The sequence below is a fragment of the Prunus persica genome, chromosome G2 (assembly GCF_000346465.2).
Source record: "Prunus persica cultivar Lovell chromosome G2, Prunus_persica_NCBIv2, whole genome shotgun sequence".
In the NCBI taxonomy this organism is placed as follows: Eukaryota; Viridiplantae; Streptophyta; class Magnoliopsida; order Rosales; family Rosaceae; genus Prunus; species Prunus persica.
In genome coordinates, this window is record NC_034010.1 from 25,047,646 (window position 1) to 25,067,480 (window position 19,835).

Genomic DNA, 19,835 nt, shown 5'->3' on the forward strand with positions numbered 1-19,835 from the left:
TAACTGTTAGATCTAATCCAATGGTGATTAAGGATCGTCACATCTATTTATGAAATAATAATAATTTTATACTAAAAACATTGGTTAAAAGTTCAATTATACGGAAAAATAATTAAGGATTCTCCTTCTTTAATCGTATTCAATCTCTAGAAACGCCTTCCTTCGCCTCCCTTCTTTCTTTTTTGGGGTAGGGTTTTCTCTCTTATTAAAACAGTTATTCTTGTGTTATTCTGAAAAATTATCCAGAAAACCGTAGTGTAGTGAAGTTGAAAAAGAAAGGAAAATCATTATAAAAAAATAGTTACAACACATTAAAGGATTCTTTGCCAGATAGAGTTCAAGAAGAAGAACAGATTCTCAAAGGAAATACGAAAAGCAAAACTTGAACTTGAGGAGGGAGAGAAAGAGGGTTCAGCCGTGCCCAACGATAAAACCAATTGAGTTCAGATTCATATTAACTCGTTGATGGACGTGACTAAAAAGGAGAGGAAACAAGGAAGTTGAAAACCCCTAGTCATTATGCTGTGAGTTGGGTCAGCTTTAATTTATTTTTAGTATAATTGAACCCAGGCCAGTGTTTTTTCATGTAAAATTATTTTTTCTTAAATTGAGGCCTGAATCATTATGTACCGTTGGATTATATCTAATGCCACGTGACCACTAAGTTCCCTGCACCTTGATGAACGAAACTATATTGAAAGAAATTTCACATTCTAACCACATGACAGACATTGACAACAGTAAAGTGTTATGCAGCATAAAAAAAATAAAGCAATAAAGCTAAAGTGTTCTGACATGGTTTTGTTTCACGAGGTACTCACTCCAGTTGAAACAAAATACATCGTTAGGAACAAGCCAAATTAGCAACAAAATGCCTCTCGCGCTAATCGAAGTAGTTGCAAAATTAACTATTGGTTGGAAAGACGAAGGAAATGGTTACAAAAAGACTTGGGTTGGGGACAAGATAAGACTACAAGTCTAGATCTAATGTGAATGCTAAAGTTAAAAATGTTTGTTTATGACAACTAGTAGTTACTATTGCAATTAGTTGAAACGACGTGCCAAAATGTTGATAACTAAGATAAAAAAAACTTATCACATGAAATTCAAAATCAATATAAATTTTATTTATAAAATTATAAACTTACCTGATGAAATTCATAATAAGATTCATAGCCAATATATTGCAAATCTGTATATGAACAATGTGTTGTACCATAACCATACTTTCAGGTCAAATTAGACCAGTTTCCAGATTTGGCTTCAAAGGTTCATGTGCAAATATTTTTAACTTGGGTGTTTTCACGTGGTTATTATTTAGAGTTTACCTTTCGTTTCGATGAAGAAATTGAAAATTACGTACAATTTTAAAATGATGGAATTTAGATTTCCGTTGTTTAAATTTCTGACAATTAATAATTTTAGTGTTTAAATTTATATATGTCAAATTTTATAAATGACAAACAATTATAGGGACAATATAAATGATCAAATACACATCTTTTGACGGAAATCTCGACTTCCAATCCAAACAAATTTTTGTACAGCCATCTTAACGATAGAATCGTATTATAACAAATTTTCAATGTCTAATTACTTTATTATTAAAATTTAAAACATAAGGATAAATATGTACAACTTCAAGATACCAACCTAAATTAATCCTAACGATAATATTGATAGCCTCGAGCAATAATTAATTCTACAACTAATACAATTGCTCACTGGCAATTTTTGTTGTTGTTGTTGTTGTTGTTGTCAAAATAGCTCACTCTCTTGCTGCCAAAAAAAAAAAAATAGTCTCTCCTTTAGCGCCCGTGGAACCCAGGTGCATTCAAGAAGATTCAAAACGTGGCTGAAGACAGCCCCGACAGCATCTACCATTCTACTATACCTTTCACTATTTTTTCTAAATATTTTCATTGGTCTTATTATAAATTTATAACTTGACTTCAGTTGTAGAGAATTTAAGATTTAAAGGGGATTTGCTCCATCATTGCAAATTCCAGACAACTGAAGCAACTGTAGAGAAGATGGAAGAGAAAGCTGAAGCAACTGTAGTTGCAGACAACTGGAAAGAGAAAGCTGCAAGGTTAGTTTCTATATATACGTATGCATGCAAATTTCACATTCTTGTGAACTGTGAAGAAAGTGGTTGAAGTACGTATTAAACTTTTTCTTCTGTCTCTCTTAAATCTGGATAAGAATTTTGTTACTTGGGTTCCTTTCCTTAAATGTTCTGCTCAATCCGACAGGCGGTGGAATTTTCTTTGTGTCCTGCCCAGCAGTAGCTATGATCCAAATTTAAATGCAGCAAGGTTGAACAACATATTTATATCATCATGTGTGCTTGGCGTTTTACTGGATCCTTTGTTCCTCTACATTCCCATGCTCAACCAAGATATCAAGTGTATGAAGTTGGACAACACCTTAATGATTGCAGCTCTTGTCTCACGATCGTTCACTGATCTATTCTATATAGGCAGAATTATTTTTCAAGTTTGTAGAATTATTTTGCAAGTTTGTAGATTTAAAAACTGCCCAGCTTTTATGAATCTATTTCTTCCGGAAAGTTCCTCCTCCGAGTTAAATCAATTAAGGAATGAATACTTGCCAAAGTCAAGTATAGCTAAGAAGATATGGCAGTCGTCTATCATAGTTGACATTTTAGCTATTCTTCCTCTTCCACAGGTATGAACAAAGGCCCTTGCTTCGATCTGGCCAGTACTCTAGATCGAGTTAATTGCTTTCCAAGCTCACTGTTTCTGTTTTTTTTTTCCTTCTTTTTTTCTTTTTGTTTGGTAATTCACTGTTTTTTGTTTGCACGCAATGCTATTTCAATATATAAGAGATTTTGCTCCAAATAGTCGATATTAACTTTGCTATGTTTCCAGGTGGTAATTCTCTTTTTCTTTCTGAAAATGAAGGGAGGATCTTTTGGGAAGCATATTATGAACATTCTGATTATGGTGCAATATGTACCGCGAGTTCTTCGCATCTATCTATCATGCAAAAAAGCTAAAAAACCATTCAAAGGACATATGGCATTATGGGTTAAAGGTTTACTCAATTTTTTTCTTTACATTCTGGCTAGTCATGTAAGTTTCACTTTTATCATAATTTATTTTAATTTCAAAACGTTACTTTACTTTACATAAGGAAAATACTTGTCTCTTTTTCATGCAAGAACTTCTACTTTCTTGCCAATCATAATCTGACATATGCAAATAAAATATATATTTTTTATTTTTTTATAAATTATTTTTGCATATATGTCAAATTATGTTTGATAGTAATGTCTCATGTTGGGAAGGAGACAAACTGTGTTTGAAATTTTATTTTCATAAAAACTTATTAGCATCATATAAAATTTTCACAAAAGTTCATTCTAACTAGCTTGTTGGTTTCTTTAGGTACTTGGAGCTTTTTGGTACTTTTTTGCCGTGCAGCGACTAATAAGTTGTTGGGAACATGCATGCCGATATGAAAATGGATGTGGCAGTAGTACTTTTGACTGTCATGATCACCATACGTTGAGAAATATTACTGTGCTAAATGATTTATGCCCTATAAATCCACAAAATTCAACTCTCTTTGATTTTGGCATATATCTAAATATCCTTCAGTCAGGTGTTTTGTGGTCAACAAACTATCCCCTGAAGTATTTGAACAGTTTTTGTTGGGGCCTGCGAAATTTGAGGTTTGTACATGTGAGACCCTTTGATCTTACAGATTGGGTTATAATTACAAATAAATAAACATCTAAATTTGCAATCCGGAGGATTTTGTTTTTGTTTTTTTTATAAAAAAATTATAATAATCAACTAGCCTTTGAAGTGTTGGTATCTTTGTCGAAAGAAGTACTCTTTGCATGGTATTTTGATTAATTACCCAAAGAAAGTTATTAATAAGTACATAATCATAATGTGTTCCATGTAAAGATGAATACAATTAACTTTTTTCTTTCTTTCTAGGATGGCTGTAATTTATATGCCCTACATGGACAAAATGCTGGGTCTGGAACTAGAGAAATGGTCTTAGATTTCCGTACATTGAACACATTATAGTCATTTTATAATGAGGGCAAATTGGTTAGCCGTTAGATTAAATTGGTTAGTCATTTTATAACTTTTGATTTGTATATCTTATGTATTGTGATCCATTTCATTTTTGCAGTTCTCTTGCTTCAAATCTCCAGCCGAGTTTCAATACATGGGAAATCCTCTTTGTGGCTTTTATATCTATAATCGGCTTGCTACTATTTGTATATCTCATTGGAAATTTACAGGTTGGTGCACTGAATATCTTTATATAAAAAGTTATCCTTAAGCTTTCAGCGATCCTGATATATGTTTATTTATTTTTCTCATTTGAATACCCATCTATATATATATATATATATATATTTATTTATTTATGTTTTTTTTTCCCGGTCAATGTGTGTGTCTATATATATAAATTAGAATCAATGAACTGAAACTCTTGTTGTGAAATAGACCTATGTGCAGTTAGATACTGAAAGGTTAGAGTCGCACAGACGCAAGATGAAAATTGAAATGAAGATGAAAGTAAAAGGCCAAGAAGTAGAATCATGGTTATCTAAAAATGGCATCCCCCTGCATAATATGCGGGTGATCATGGAAAAGGTACGACAAGAACTTGAAGAAAACTGGGATATTGATGTGGTTCAGGAAATCCTCTCTGTTCTTACCCCCAAATATATCAAAAGTTGCACCCCGTTCAGAAGGCTGCAGAAGGTAGGTCAGAAGCTAGTTTATACAATATATATATATACCTACACATTTGTTTTTAACCATCCGAACCATCTATATTTTAAGCCTACATTTATAGATCATCATTATATTTCCAGTATGTATTAATGGTTTTTTTATTTATAATATATTTTTGTTATTTCCAATATGTACTAATGTTAAAAATGTATGTTTAATGTGTGTCCCCGATCCTATATATATATATATATATATTAGATTTTTAATTGCTGATTATTTTTCTAAAATATTATATATATTTCTAGGTGCCACTACTTAAAGACATGGACGAAGGAGTTTTGAGAGAAATCTCTGAGAAGCTTAAGCCCAAGAAGTATACTCCTGAACAAATCATTATTAAGAAGGATCAAACACTTGAAATGATGCTTTTCATCGTGGACGGACGTGTAACCATTGAAAAGGAAAATTCTCAGTTGCAATTAGGCGCAGGAGATCTTTATGGAGAGGAACTTCTAGTTTCGCCATTGTGGACCTCCTCTGGTGATGCAAAACCCATAAACGAGTCTGTTCGGGCCATTGATGATGTTCAAGCCCTTGTAATCTCCGCCACAGACATGGCGACCTTGGGCTTTAGTTCCAGGCGGTCTATCAACGAGTTGCGCATGGTGGTAACTATTCTTCAGAAAGTAAGCTCCTTTTTATTTAGAAGATGTAATGATGTTACTTATTTGAATTATATCATGTTCTCTATATGTTTGAGAAATTAATAATGTGTCAAATCCTAGGTGCCAAAACTTGAAACTATGGATAAACAAGTATTGAAAGCAATGTCTCATCATCTTTCTCTGGTTAGCTATAAACACGACGATTATATTGTTCGAGAGAACCAACCAGTTAGTATGATGTTCTTCGTCACGAGGGGAGAGGTAACAAAAAATGAGAACCCTTTCGAAGAAAATTTTATTGGAGAAGAACTTCTTGAGTGGGTACTGGATAAGTCTTTTCCTACCATATTACCCTTGTCGACCTGCACTGTTAGAGTAGTCTCAAATGATGCTGAAGTCCTCGTTTTGAAGGCCAGGATGTTGAAGATTGTAGTCTCTAAGTTCATGAAGCATTTCAGCGATTTCGCCTCTCCCTCAGATATCCGGTTGACGTGGCTAAAAAAAGTAAGTTGCTCCATCTGCAGTACTAACTTTTAATGAAGAAAACACATCCAATTAAAACCATTATATATCATCCTAGCTACCCAGTACTAACTTTTAGAAGATTTACTTTATATTTTTCTTGACTGACAATGTCGCATGCGTCTATCTAATTTTAGGTGGAAATCTTTCAAAACATGGAGGAACAAGTGTTGGAAGCAATCTTGCAGTGTCTTAAGCCCATGAACTTCAATGTTGCCAAGCGCCATATTCTTCAAGAGAAAAAACCACTTAAAATGATGTTCTTCGTCATCCGAGGAGTTGTATTAATTGAAAATGATAGTTCTATGGACGTGAACATTAAAAAAACATGTGAAATAGGAAGTTTCTATGGAGAAGAACTTGTACACTGGGTTACAACTTGGGTATCACACAAGTCCCTTCCTCCCAAACTACCTTTATCACCTTGTTCTGCGCTATGCGGCGTGCTTGGTGGTCCTGTTGAAATCCTTGCTCTCAAAGCGGACGACTTGAAGAGTGTAGTCTCTGAATTCAGGTCGAAATTCAGCATGGAAACGGCCCTCCCCACAGATTCTGATCAGCCTCGGGACCCGTTGACCATCCTAAAGAATGTAAGTTCCTCTGGATGAAGAGAAACAGACCTATATATATATATATATCCTATATATTTTAATCATGATTCTAATTTCTCCTTTGCCATAAATAAATATGGTCTCCAATAATATCCTAGGTGGAAAGCCTTGAGACTATGGATGAGGAAGTGTTGAAAGAAATATGCAAGCATCTTACCCAAAAAACATATAAAGATGAGTACATTATTCTAAAGGATAAACAAATGGAAATGATGTTTTTCATCGTCAGCGGAGTTGTGTCAGTGACAAACGAGAGCTCGAAACATTACCGCAGAGAAGGAGAACATCCAAATCACAGTGGAGATGAGCTTATACAACATTGGATGCGATCTAAAAGTACGGATGCTAACGTTCCTGCCGAATTGCCCCCCTCTCCTTTTAGTTTTTGGGCCATCGGTGAAGTTGAAGTTCAGATTCTTAAGGCCGAAGACTTGGCAAGGGTTCAGCTTGGTGATCGAATTGGTTAGTAAGATTATGTATGTGCAACTAATTATTATTATTTTTTTTTGTGAGGTGTGCATATAATAAAGGCATGTGTGTAGTAATAAGATGTTATTTTCCCATCCGCGGCTACATGCATGCTTATTTACATACGTACTTTCGTTGTCTGATTGCTAGTATTTCTTGGTGCCAGGTTCTTGAAGAAGTGGCAAGGAAGACTGATGGCACGATTACTTGTCCAAGGACAGGTTTGGTTTGCAATTAAACAAATCTGGTGAAGACATGCGTGTGTATATATTTTTGTGTGTGTGTGATCAAGTGAAACTTAAGCTCGCTGCGGGTCAACTCACAATTGTGCCAAATCCCAAAACTTTGAGCCAAGCTGGACCCGTCCCGGCCCATGATGATCCCAGAGTCTGGAAGCCAAAAACTTTCCAGAGCCTAGATCTAGTCTCGACGCTTGCTAGGTTTAACATATTTTATTAAAGCCCGGAATTGAAAATGCTTTTCATGAGAACTAGCAAGCACTGCAATTTGCCAAAATTAAATTTGCTTTGTCTTGGGAGACGAACGAATCTAGTCAACAAGACTTGGTGGGGACATGACCAGATTCTATTCTCAATGCTAAAATAACATTTTTTTATTTATCCAATTCTAGAATTAAAAGATTTTTATTGTGACAACCAAACAAGCTACCAAAATGAAATTTAATTTTTTTTTATTTTTTGAGGTCCTTTTCTATTGAAAGGAGCGATAGTATATTAAACTCACACACACAATACAAATACTAAGACTCGAACCCAGGACCTTATCTGAGGGAGTAAATACTCCAAACCACTACACTAGTTGGTCCTTTGTTTAATCTATTTATTTATATTAAGAAGGGCAATTTTAACTTCATAAATACTATTAAACTAATAATAACTAGTTGGCAAAATAAAATTTACTTTTGTTTAATAGTTTACGGCCTTCTCTTCTCAACTTCTTGTGCGCGGTAAAAACTAGTACACGTTTATATAATTTGTATGTTCCAATCTTCTAGTTACTGTCGGGGTCATCTATATAATAGATACGGATGTTGGCATAAGACCTTAATAAAAATATTAAAAGCATTAAAATCCGGATTAATAGGTTTTTTTTAACTGACCAAATGCAATTAAGTATTAATTTCTTTCAAATGTTAAAATATATTTTAAATTCTAATCACCCTCTCTCAGTATCGCTTGTATCAAAAACATTTTAAACTCTAATCCGCGTCTCCAATTAGTTAAAAAAACATAGCTCTAAGATTTACATTATAACAACAATAAAGTATTCTGACAATGGGCACCCACTTAAATCGAAACACAATACAATTAATTACATAGTTAGGAACAAACCAACTAGCAACAAGATGCCTCTCGCACCAATTGGAGTAGTTGTAAAATTAGAGTTATTTACACTAATACCCTCTGAGGTTTTTGGTGTTTTCATAAAACCTCTTGAGATTTCAAAAATTACACAAACACTCCTTGAAATTTCAAATTGTTTTCACAAAACTCCTTTTCGTTGATTGTTCGTCTAAAAATGATTATTTCATAGAAGAAACCTTATGCAAATGACAAAATTGACCTCTATGAATGTATGTGCAATAATCTCAAATGCTAACTTTGTTTGTCGAATAATTTTTTATATATATATATATAAAATCATCAATTTTTGAATAAAAAATTAATGAAAGGAAGTTTTATGAAAAAAAAAAAAATTAAAACCTCACAGAGTTCTGTGACAGAGATCAGTGTTACCACACCGAAAACAGCACTAGGTATTGGTGTAAACAACTCTGCAAAATTAACTAATGGTAATAAACTATTTGCTTTGGTTGGAAAGACGAAGGAATTTATTACAAAAAGATACTTACTTGGGGACCAGACTAGAAGTCTAGAAGTTGATAATTAAGAATTTACTTACAAAAAATTTAAAACCTCACAGAGTTCTGTGACATAGATCAGTGTTTCCATGACAAGAGTTAAAAATGTTTGTTTATGACAACTATAGCGATCTATTATTAGTACTACAATTCATAAATTCAAACAACTTGCCAAGAAGTTGATAATTAAGAAAAAAGACACTTGTCTATTGAAATTTTAATCAATATAAACTATATATATATATATATATATAATGTGGGACTGCATATCTGTGTATGAACGATGTGTTGTATACTTTAAGGTTGAATTAGGTCAGTTCCCAGATTTGAGTCAAAAGGCTCTCCTGAATCGATCTTCACGTGACGACCCACGTTACAGTGTATTGGAATCATGTTGAAATGTACAAATGGCAACATGAAGATTTATATAATTTGGGTGTTTACACGAGATTTATTATTTTTATGGTATTACTTCGATTAGATAAGCTACTTTAATTTATTTGATTTATTATGTTTAAGGTAGATAGATTTTCTGGTTTATTATTTTTAAAGGTATAATCAAATAGCAATTTGATTGAAATCCAATTAGCACTATGAAGATTTAATCAAATAGCAATTTGGGCGTTTGCACATGGTTATCATTTTAACGTCTACCGCAAGTTGATAATAAACTAATTTGCTTTGGTTGGTGACATATGGTCCGTTTAGCAGTACTTCTGGAAGGGCTAAAAGTGTTTTCTGACAATGAAAAATGCTTCTAACAATGTTTGCCAAAAAAGCGCTTTTAGGCCATAGAAGCGCTTTCTAGATAAGCACCTGCCATGTACTTCTCTAGAAAGCACTCTTGAGTGCTTTTCTAGGAAGCACTTTGATTTCTTATGAAAATTTCAACTTCTTTATAATAAAAGCGCTTTTAATATAAACGCTTATGAACAAAAATGCTTTATAAAGAAGCAGTCCCAAATGAGCTTATAGTCCTTGTTGAAAACTTTAAGTTTGGCAAGATAATTGTATCTCCAATCAGAAGTGCTTACTAGAAGTTCTTTTCTCTCTTCATATTGCTTGACATCTCTATATTTTAGTAAGAGTTGGATAAGGAGATCATGGTTAAAATTGAAATTTTTAACTTCTCTAAATTTTAGTTAAGAAGCTCATTTAATGAGTTTTTTTGGAGATGCTCTCTTATACATATGAATGTGTTGTACCGTACGTAAACTTGAATTGGATCAGTTCTTACATTAGGTACGTTTGCAAACTTGAATTAGATACACATCCTCCTCACATTACGACCCACGTTACCGTTAACAAAGTTGACTCAAATTGAAACAAGCTAATATTTGTTAATTTTTACAATACATCACTAGCAGCAGATCAATTAAGGGTTTGCAGTGTCTACCCAAAAAAAAAAGGTCTCAAATTGAAACAAGGTACAATTTTCATTACATCACAAGCAAGCTGGCAACAAGACAATTATATCGGCCATCATCATCACACGAGTTCGACATTAATTTCGATTTGATTTTGCAAGCTGCTGTCGTCGTATAACTCTGCACGGCCAAAATATTCATCATGTTCTCGTCTGACATGAAGAAGTTGAGCGTTTGAAGGTGACCCAAGCAACTCGTCGGTCTCTTTGGGAGAAGGAGAAAAATTCAACTTAGCCAGTCCCTTAGCAGCTGAATAATCCCATGCCATAACCTCGAGCTTCATGGCTACTTCTCTCATGGAAGGCCTTTCATTTTGCAACCCTAAACAGCTTTTTGCGAGATCAACCACTTTCTTGGCTGTCTCCAAATTTTCCGCCTTGATTATTTTACCATCAAGAATTTGATCCCAGCGACCCTCTTCCACTGAACGAGCAAATAACTTTGCTAGGCCTCTCTGTCCCTTAGGCTTTTCACCACAAAATGCTTTCTGGCTTGTCAGTAGCTCAACTAGGACCACTCCAAAGCTATAGACGTCATTCTTTGTTGACAACTTTTTTGATTTTTTACTTTCAGGGTCTAAGTATCCGGCTAAACCTCGCAGGGTACCTTGTATTTGAGTTTGATCTTGAGGAATCACTTTTGCCTCTCTAAAGTTGGCCAATCTTGCCCTGTAATTCTTATCTAATAGTATTCTTTTCGAATTCACATTTAGATGTACGATTGATATATTCTTGGAAGTAGAAGAGGAGGAGTGCAAGTATTCTAGTGCTGCTGAGATTTCTACTGCTATCTTCATTCGCATTTGGAATGAGAGTGTTGATGATCCTTTGCTTTTTCCATGAATATGCTCGTAAAGAGTGCCATTGTTGATGAACTCGCAAACTAAGGTTTCTCCTCCCAGATCTGCACAATAACCTAAGAGCCTCACAATATGTCTGTGTTTAATCTGAGAAAGAATAGTCACTTCGTTAACAAAGATTTTAGAGACAATTCTACTAGGTACGTCTAACTTGAACTTCTTTATGGACACCACGCTTTTATCTTGTAGAACTCCTCTGTAAACTATTCCTTTGCCTCCTCTACCAATGATTCTACCGTCATAGAAATAATCTGTCGCCCAAGAAATTTCTCGTGCAGAAAACTTTCTGGGTGCTAACTTGGAAGGTGCATTATTATTATGTATAGCCAATATGTGTTGTGATGTTGCAATGCGTTTTAGCAACTCAATTATCTTGCACATACTAAGCATCAAAAGAATTCCAACCAGTATAATAAAGAAGCTTACACAGATACCTGCAAAAGGAGAATACACACGAACTCACACTCACACACAGATAATTGCTAATCATATGCAATTAAGTAGCTAACTAGTAAGTGGTACATACCCAATGAAATTTTCAGGGAAGTGTTCATGCTTTTGACGAAACCCGTCAAGCCGGCCGGCCTTTTGTTTCTGTACCCTTTTCCAGATCCAGAGTAAATTAACCCACCTTCCATTGTTGTAGGGCTTTGAAGCGAAGATCAAAGTTTATCTTTTGGTTAATAATAGGAGCGAAGACAAGCACAAAAGATTAGTGACTTTTTATGTGATTATTATTATTAATTACTAGACTCTTGGGCAAGGTAATCGATTTTTTTATTTTTATTTTTCCATATACTTTTGTTAACAGTAATATCATGTCTCTTGGGCAGGGCTCCAATATCTTTAATAACTGCATGTGACTCCATTATCCTATGCCAACACGCGAAACCTCGAACTTTGGATGACTCAATATTTGATCAGAACATTAAGACAAAACTTAAGTATTGATTTTGTTTTTTGGGTTAACTACTAAAAACCCCCCAAATTGTGGGGGTTATTTTTAAATACATACCCATTTTGTAAGACATTTCATCTTCATACTCAAACTTCCAAAAACTCAAACCCCGACTTACCCAGCCAATACCAACTGACCCACACAACTACCCTGGCTGTACAAAAACAACCAACCAAACCACCACTAACTCTGCTCCCACTGCAGCGCACCCATGGATATAGGGAACATGAGAACCCGCATTGTCTTGGTTGGAAATTCTGGGGGCATATCGTGGTCTATTGGAAATTCTAGGGCGATAGCGTGTCAAAAGTGGGATCTATTTTTTAATGACATGGACTCTTACGCAGATAAAAAATGTCTTACAAGATGAGTATGAACTTGGAAGTGACCTCATAATTTGGGGTTCTTTCTAGAGATATTTAGTGATATACCCATTTCTAGTGCTAATATTATAAATAAACCTTACACAATTGAATTTCTATAAACAAACCCAAAAAAAACCAAAAAAATAATAGCTGGCCCTATTGAATTTAATATTGATTATTAAATTACTTTGATGCCCTATTGAGTGTTTTGAGTATTTTTATGAGATTTTGGGATTGGGCTTGTTTTAAGAAATTGATGGCAGTTTTGTAATTTATAAGAAGTTAAAATCTTTTTTGTTATGTTGTAATGAGTTTTGGGTGTGTTTTTAAAGTCCATTTCATGTAGGGTATTTTTATAATTTGAGCCCCTATATTGAGTATAATAATGAATCTCCCTTTTTTCTATAGTTAACCCTCGTTTTTTTTTTTCCCCAAAAAAATTTACTGACCTTAATTTCTCTTAGCTGCTTGATTGATCACTCCATTCCTTAAATCAATTAAGATTTTTTGAGAGAGAGAGAGAGTGAGTGAGTTGAGTTGAGTTCTAGATTTGGTTTCAGTTAATTCAAAGGGTAATTACTCTGCTGGATCTTCATCTGCAATGCAAATATCCAGAATGCTACCCAGGCTCATTTTCAGCCAACCCTAGCCTAAGCCAATCCCCCACCTCTCTTGCTCCACATTGTAGAGTAGAAAACCTCTGAATCATGAGGAGTATGTCCTTGAACAATTATCCGCTGTAAAGCATGTCCAGAAAACAGGACTTCTGGTCTATTTTTTTAGGAAGGAAATAGTCCAGGGGATACAATATTATCCTAATTAAGTTTGAGTTATGGCTAACCTCGAACTAACTTTAGCTATAGAGGAAGAAGAAGACGAAGATGAAGAAACTTCACTTGTGCAGGACTCGGATGAAGAGCAAGTTACTGACAGGTTTCTTCTTTAATTTCTAAAGACATTTTCTTTTGTTTTCTCTGTTCACAGCATGAACAGAGTTTACAAGATTAGTCATGCCATAGCTTCCACGAATTTCTGGCTCCTTAATTAACTGTTTGTTTCTAATTTCTTCATTTGATAGGTGCCCCCCACCTCTTACATTTTCAAATTCAACGACGATCAAGTCATCAATGTTGGCAATCCTTTGTTGGGGATGCTTCTTGGCAGTGGAAATTCCTAGAGTTTTTTTTCGTATTACAGGGGTACTAATAGTGACAACTGTTAAACTTATTTGTTATCTTATAAAGGCAACAATAGTGATAACTATTGGAGGCATATATTTTCTGGTCCAACGGATAAACTGGAGAAAGATATTTGTCATATCATGTGTGATTTCTGTTATTGTCGACCCATTGTTCCTCTACATTCCTATCATCAACCAGGATCTCAAGTGCATCGACATGGACAAAGCATTGAATAAGACAGCTTTTGCTTTGAGAGCAGTCGCAGATTTCTCTTACTTTGTCGACTTACTTGTTCGACTTAAAATATGTGAGGAACTTTTCCCCTCAAATTTATTAATTTCATTTCAGAAACTACTTCTCATGAAACTTCTTTTTTGATATTCAACTTTAAATTTATTTTTATTGATGCATGAAACTTCTTGTTTCTCAACAATAGCAAAGACCATTTGGCAGTCATGCATCCTAATTGACATTTTAGCTCTTCTTCCACTTCCACAGGTAATTAAGAGCATCCTTTTCATATTCTTCTCACACTAATTAATTAATTTGATTTGAATGCTGGTATAAATTAAACATTGTATTTTGTCACTCACAGGTGGTAATTATCCTTTTCTTTTCTAAAGCAAAGGGCTGGAGATCTTTGAACATAGCGATGCTTATGAATTCTCTTGCTATGGTGCAATATGTGCCACGGATTCTTCGAATTTACTTCTCATGTAAGGAACTTAAAGAGAGTTTTAATGAACGTATTGGACTATGGATTAAAAGTGTACTCAATTTCTTTATGTACATCCTTGCTAGTCATGTAAGTTTCAGTCTCTTCATCTTTAATTTATGTAAAGGTTGATGCATAATTTTTCTTTTCTTTTTTTTCTTCGTTTTTTTTCTTGATCAAAGCTTAGGTTCTTAAATGAATCAACCTTACAGGTCCAGCTACCGAAGCATATTTGACAATTCGTTCTAATGAACTATAATTTGTCAATTCTTTAGGTACTCGGAGCTTTTTGGTACTTTTTTGCTATTCAAAGAATGAAGACTTGCTGGCAACTTGCATGTCGAACTGAAATTGGATGTGAACCTCATAGTTTTGTTTGTGATGACCTGTTCAGAAATACCACATCTCTAAATGACTTATGTCCAATAAACCCACAAAATGAAACGCTCTTTGATTTTGGTATATTTGTTGACGTCCTTAAATCTGGTATATCCAAGTCAACAAATCATCCACAAAAATTCTCCAATTGTTTCTGGTGGGGCTTGCGAAATTTGAGGTTTGTAAATTTGAAGCTCATTGGTCTTGCATATATTTTGCTATGGCTTATACTCACTAATAAAATACACTCAACTTTTCTACTGTCATTTCAAAACTCTGTTTTTCCCCAGTTTCTAATTCTCTGTCTTCCTTGTGCCCAATGTATACATAGCATCTGGTCTGAGTTCTTAATCATGAACACATTGAATTTAAAAGTAAAGATTTGTATCTTATATTTGCGATCCATATTCATATTTTCAGCTCTCTTGGTTCGAACCTCCAGCCCAGTATCACTACATGGGAGAACCTCTTTGCGGCTTTTGTTTCTATTATTGGCCTGCTACTATTTATATATCTCATTGGAAATTTGCAGGTTGGTATCAAGTTTTTATATCTAAACTTTTCTTGAATTAGTCTTTATACCTGCTTTTTTTAATTAGGAGGGACAAATCACTCATTGCCATTTTTCACTTTGGTCTGAATCATTTATTGCTAGTTACTTTGTCAAAAGCAGGAGAAATGTTTTGGTGTTATATATATATATATATGGTCACTGTTATGTGGTAATACTAATTGACATGTTACAATATGAATGAATTAGTAAGGTTACATGGTGGTGCGACTGCCACACCTAAGGCAAGCTGTGAAGATCGCTTTTTCCGAAAAATTTCATCTCCTATAGTTCATCATAGCCTAAGGTCCACTCTAATATGTTTTCTTTCCTAGCTGAACAAGCCTAAAACTCTAACTTCTAGGTTCAGTTCATTACCCTCATATAACAATATTATATTTACATTATACATTATTAGCTAGTAGTAATTAAAGTTACTTATAGATTTTAGAATAAATACTCACGAACTGAACGTAGCTACGTTGTTTTGGATTAATAGATGTACATGCAGTTCGACGCTGCAAGAGAAGAGGCACGTAAAGAACGTGTTAATCAAGAGATGAAAACGGAACGGAGGTTGAAAGAGAAAGATAGAGAGATAGCATTCTGGTTATCTGAGAATGTCAACATCCCTCAAAATGAGAAGGATAAGGTAAAGTCACAGATCATGAGAACGGTGAAACACGAACTTGAGGAACTCAGGGGTGGTGACGTGGAGGAGATCCTCTCTATTCTTCCCTCTGAACTTCAAAGCTATCTCAATTCCCATATGATGTGGAAAAAGTTACAGAGAGTAAGTTCCTATGTGATGCATGCTACGTTGCTAAATTAAATTAATTTTCCTTGCATTATCTTTTCTTACATGCATATATGTATATATTTATTGAATTAATTTACGCAGGTTCCAAAGCTTGACTCACTGGACGAACAAGTATTGAAAGCGATCTGGAAGCATTCTAAGACTTTGAAATATGCTGCAAAGACCAATATTATTAAGGAGAATGAACCGATTGATAAGATGTTCTTCATCATAGAAGGAGTTGTAAAGATTGAAAGTAGTAGGACTACGGATCGTTCTTCTGCGCAGCTTAAAGCAGGAGATTTCTTTGGAGAAGAACTTGTAGATTGGGCAACAATTGCTGTATTTCCTAACTTATTACCCTTGTCGACCAGTAGCGCCAAGGCCACCAAAGATGTCAAAGCCCGTGTTCTCCTGGCCAGCGACTTGTGTGATGTAGTCAGTCTTTTCCGGGACCATTTCCGTAAGAGGAAGCGCCCCCCACCTGACCTCGCTGGGTTTAACTGCGCATCAGCACCTCCCCCACCTCACCGGACAGTGTCAGGTCTAACTGCCTATAGACCTTGGTAAATCTGCCTCCTACTCTGCACTAATCACATATTGAACCAGCTCATGTAAATAAATCCTTTTCCTGTTTTTTCTGTTGCATTAATAATGCACCAAAAATTCTACCGTATAACAAGCAGACGATGGATACCTCAAGTTCTGCTTCTGCTGCCACTACTACTGTTGGGGACTTGGAACATGTATTTCACTGTTCTTTTCTAAGTTGTCGACAAAAGCAACATTTTTTGCAGAAATTAAAGTAGCCTTGTTGAAGAAAGTTGAGGTTCCACCCAAAACCAATTGGCAATGGGGGGAGTAACCCAACTCCTACTCTTTACCTTCACATTCTCACACGCCCCCGCACATGTGGCGAATTTTCAAGCATAACATGTGAACAACACATATTGGGTGACGTGGAGCACGTGTGGCCGTTGGGCTTTCATACGTAGGCTAACCCGCTCTGATACCATGAAGGACGTTGAGGTTCCATCCAAAATCAATTGGCAATTGGGGGAGTAACCCAACTCCTTATAAACCCTTACTAGGTTTCTTAACTTTCTAATGTAGGACTCTTTACCTTCACATTCTCACACTTGTCTACCTAAGTTTATTTAATTTCTTTGCAATGGGTGCATAAGCCCAAAATCGTTTGTCTCCGCTGAAGAAAGTTAAAGTCACTACAATATTTGTTGGGTATATATGATAGCTGAAGCCAACTGGAATTTTTGTGCCGGCAGTGGTTAGTTCAGTTGCTGACCAACGTGTATAGTTAGTTAGTTAGTTTCTAATATTGTTAGATGGTTAGGCTGTTAAGCAACAGTTTTGGAAGTTCGTTAAGAGCTTAAGAACAAGTGTATAAATACTCTAAGAAACTTTGTAAGGACTTACAATTAAGGATCACATTATTAGAACTTGAGCGTCTAACCTAAAACTAATTGGCAAGATCTTTTAAATGCTATTGCAAAACTTCCATCCTCCAATGCGGATATCAACATACATGATGCTATTCTCCATTATTATTATTTAGTCAATCCACAATTGCATTGCACATGAAATTTCTTGTATATTTCTAGTCACATGATGTAACTAGGACGATGAATGCAGATTACGTTTCCAATCTTATTTGCCTTTTGTCTTCTTTTGTGTACCTAGGATTCGTAAGACGTCTACCAATAGCTTCCTAGTCGCCCACATTCATTAATGGAAGTCTAAAAAGATACGGTTTTTGACATAATTGCACAATATCAACACTAGAAAATAAAAATCCGGACTCATAGATTTATGACCAAACATTCAAAACATAGTAATTTGACATAGTTTTCGTTAGGAACAAGCCAATCAATTATCGGCCATCATCATCAGGCTTCGACACTAATTCGGATTTGATTTGGCCCTGCACTGCTGTTGTATAACTCTGCAGCTGTTATAATCCCACAAGAACCAAAAAATTCATCAAATCCACGTCTAACCTCAAGAACTTGAGCTTGTGAAGGTGAGCCAAGCAAGTTGTCGGTTTTTTGGGGAGATTGAGAAAAATTCAACTTAGCCATTCCCGTAGCAGCTGAATAATGCCATTCCATAAATCGCAACACCTCAAGCTTCGTGGTTACTTCTTTCATGGAAGGCCTTTCCTAAACAGCGTTTTGCCAGACCAGCAACTTTTTTGGCTGTCCCAAGATTTTCCCCCTTGATTATTTCACCTTCAAGAATTTGATCCAAGCGACTCTCTTCCACCGAGCGAAGAAAGAAGCTTGCAAGGTGTTTGTCTGACTCAGGCCTCTCTTCACAAAACGCCTTTTGGCTTGTTAGTAGCTCCACTTGGACAACGCCAAAGCTATAGACGTCATTCTTTTCTGACAATGTGTTTGATTGAATACTTTCAGGGTCTAAGTATCCGGATGAGCCTCGCACGGTACCTTCTACATGAGTTTCACCTTGAATAACAAATTTTGCCTCTCTAAAGTAGGCCAATCTTGCCGTGTAATTCTCATCCAAGAGTATTCTTTTTGAATTCACGTTTAGATGTATGATTGTTGAATTGGAAGTGGAGGAGGAGTGCATGTATGCTAGCGCAGCTGCAATTTCTGCAGCTATCTTCATTCGTAATTCGAATGAGAGTGTTGACGATCCTCCGTTTTCTTCATGAATGTGCTTGTAAAGAGTGTCATTGTTGATGAAATCGTAAACTAAGGTTTATTGTCTCGAATCTATACAGTAACCTAAGAGCCTCACCACATGCCTGTGGTTGATCCGATCATCCGAGAAAGAAAACGCACGTCTTTAACAAACTTGTAACGGGTAGATTCTTCGGACTTGAACTTCTTTACGGCAACCACTCTCTCATCTGGTAGAATTCCTTTATACACTTTTCCATTCTCTCCGGTGTAGCAATGATTCTGCCGTCATCGTACTTGGATGTGGCCTCTTCCAGTTCTTTTTCAGTAAACTTTCGGATTGCTGACTTAATAGATCCATTACATTTAACCAATTCCTTTTCTAATTGCGCATTTGCAAAGTAATCTTTTATTTCTTTTACATACCCTGATATTTTCAGGGCTGTGCAATGTCTCAAAAGCAGTCCAACCAGCAAAACAAAGAAGCTTATACTGAAACCTGCACGTAATTGAAAACCGGCCACAAACATTTGAGGCTTTTTTTTACAATTTATTTATGCGTTAAGTAGCCAGTACATATATACGTACCCAGTGAAATTTTCAGAGGAGTCATGTTCTTTGATGTAATTTCCAGGTAAATTTAAGCACGTTCCAATGTTGCCGTGGTTTGAAGCCTTGGACTGATCAGCGATGTCTGGCAGACGCAAAATTACAACCCAGTAATCCCACAAAATTAGCTAGAGCTGCACAATAAGCACCTCTTAGTTCCTCCTAAATAGCAAGAAGAATTAATGGTATCCGTGTAATTTATTAATTACTGCTTAATTAGTTATGAGGAAAGAAAAGCATGCTAACCTGAATAGAGGCATACGCAGGGAAGAACACTGGCATGGCTCATGGCTTCACTGGGAAATGCCTTCTTCTTCTCTCTGTACTTAACTGTCTGCTCCAATGTTTCGTCCATCAATTATTTCCTTCATATGCAGGGGAACATATCTCACTTGGTGTAAAATTACACTAATGCTCTGCCCTATAAGCCCACTTGGTAATAACATATATCACTAA

General features: G+C 35.5%; 3 protein-coding genes across 3 annotated transcripts; 2 read left to right on the forward strand and 1 right to left on the reverse strand.

Moving 5' to 3' along the window:
• On the forward strand, positions 2,034–7,621 carry LOC18785193 (cyclic nucleotide-gated ion channel 1). Its single transcript, XM_020557423.1, has 12 exons — positions 2,034–2,092; positions 2,256–2,691; positions 2,895–3,139; positions 3,294–3,297; positions 3,414–3,700; positions 4,177–4,288; positions 4,497–4,757; positions 5,036–5,416; positions 5,516–5,899; positions 6,055–6,507; positions 6,627–6,990; positions 7,163–7,621. Exons 1-12 carry the CDS (start codon positions 2,034–2,036, stop codon positions 7,168–7,170), a joined length of 2,994 nt encoding a protein of 997 aa, XP_020413012.1. The 3' UTR covers positions 7,171–7,621.
• On the reverse strand, positions 10,189–12,064 carry LOC18787709 (wall-associated receptor kinase 2). The gene is made up of 2 exons (XM_020558138.1): positions 11,691–12,064; positions 10,189–11,598 (listed from the first exon to the last, which is right to left on the reverse strand). The coding sequence occupies exons 1-2, from the start codon at positions 11,800–11,802 to the stop codon at positions 10,367–10,369; spliced, it is 1,344 nt and encodes a 447-aa protein (XP_020413727.1). The 5' UTR covers positions 11,803–12,064; the 3' UTR covers positions 10,189–10,366.
• On the forward strand, positions 13,139–16,893 carry LOC18785755 (cyclic nucleotide-gated ion channel 1). Its single transcript, XM_020558068.1, has 8 exons — positions 13,139–13,420; positions 13,566–13,975; positions 14,105–14,166; positions 14,264–14,473; positions 14,659–14,939; positions 15,182–15,293; positions 15,811–16,104; positions 16,213–16,893. The coding sequence occupies exons 1-8, from the start codon at positions 13,320–13,322 to the stop codon at positions 16,678–16,680; spliced, it is 1,938 nt and encodes a 645-aa protein (XP_020413657.1). The 5' UTR covers positions 13,139–13,319; the 3' UTR covers positions 16,681–16,893.

Excerpts from the sequence above, each read along its gene's own strand:
- LOC18787709 (XM_020558138.1), bottom strand. The coding sequence starts at position 11,802 with ATGGAAGGTGGGTTAATTTACTCTGGATCTGGAAAAGGGTACAGAAAC. Across the intron at positions 11,599-11,690 it reads TTCCCTGAAAATTTCATTGG|GTATCTGTGTAAGCTTCTTT; the intron begins GTATGTACCACT and ends CTCCTTTTGCAG.
- LOC18785193 (XM_020557423.1), top strand. The coding sequence starts at position 2,034 with ATGGAAGAGAAAGCTGAAGCAACTGTAGTTGCAGACAACTGGAAAGAG. Across the intron at positions 4,289-4,496 it reads ATCTCATTGGAAATTTACAG|ACCTATGTGCAGTTAGATAC; the intron begins GTTGGTGCACTG and ends GTTGTGAAATAG. Across the intron at positions 6,508-6,626 it reads CGTTGACCATCCTAAAGAAT|GTGGAAAGCCTTGAGACTAT; the intron begins GTAAGTTCCTCT and ends ATAATATCCTAG.
- LOC18785755 (XM_020558068.1), top strand. The coding sequence starts at position 13,320 with ATGGCTAACCTCGAACTAACTTTAGCTATAGAGGAAGAAGAAGACGAA. Across the intron at positions 13,421-13,565 it reads GAAGAGCAAGTTACTGACAG|GTGCCCCCCACCTCTTACAT; the intron begins GTTTCTTCTTTA and ends TTCATTTGATAG. Across the intron at positions 14,474-14,658 it reads TGTACATCCTTGCTAGTCAT|GTACTCGGAGCTTTTTGGTA; the intron begins GTAAGTTTCAGT and ends TCAATTCTTTAG.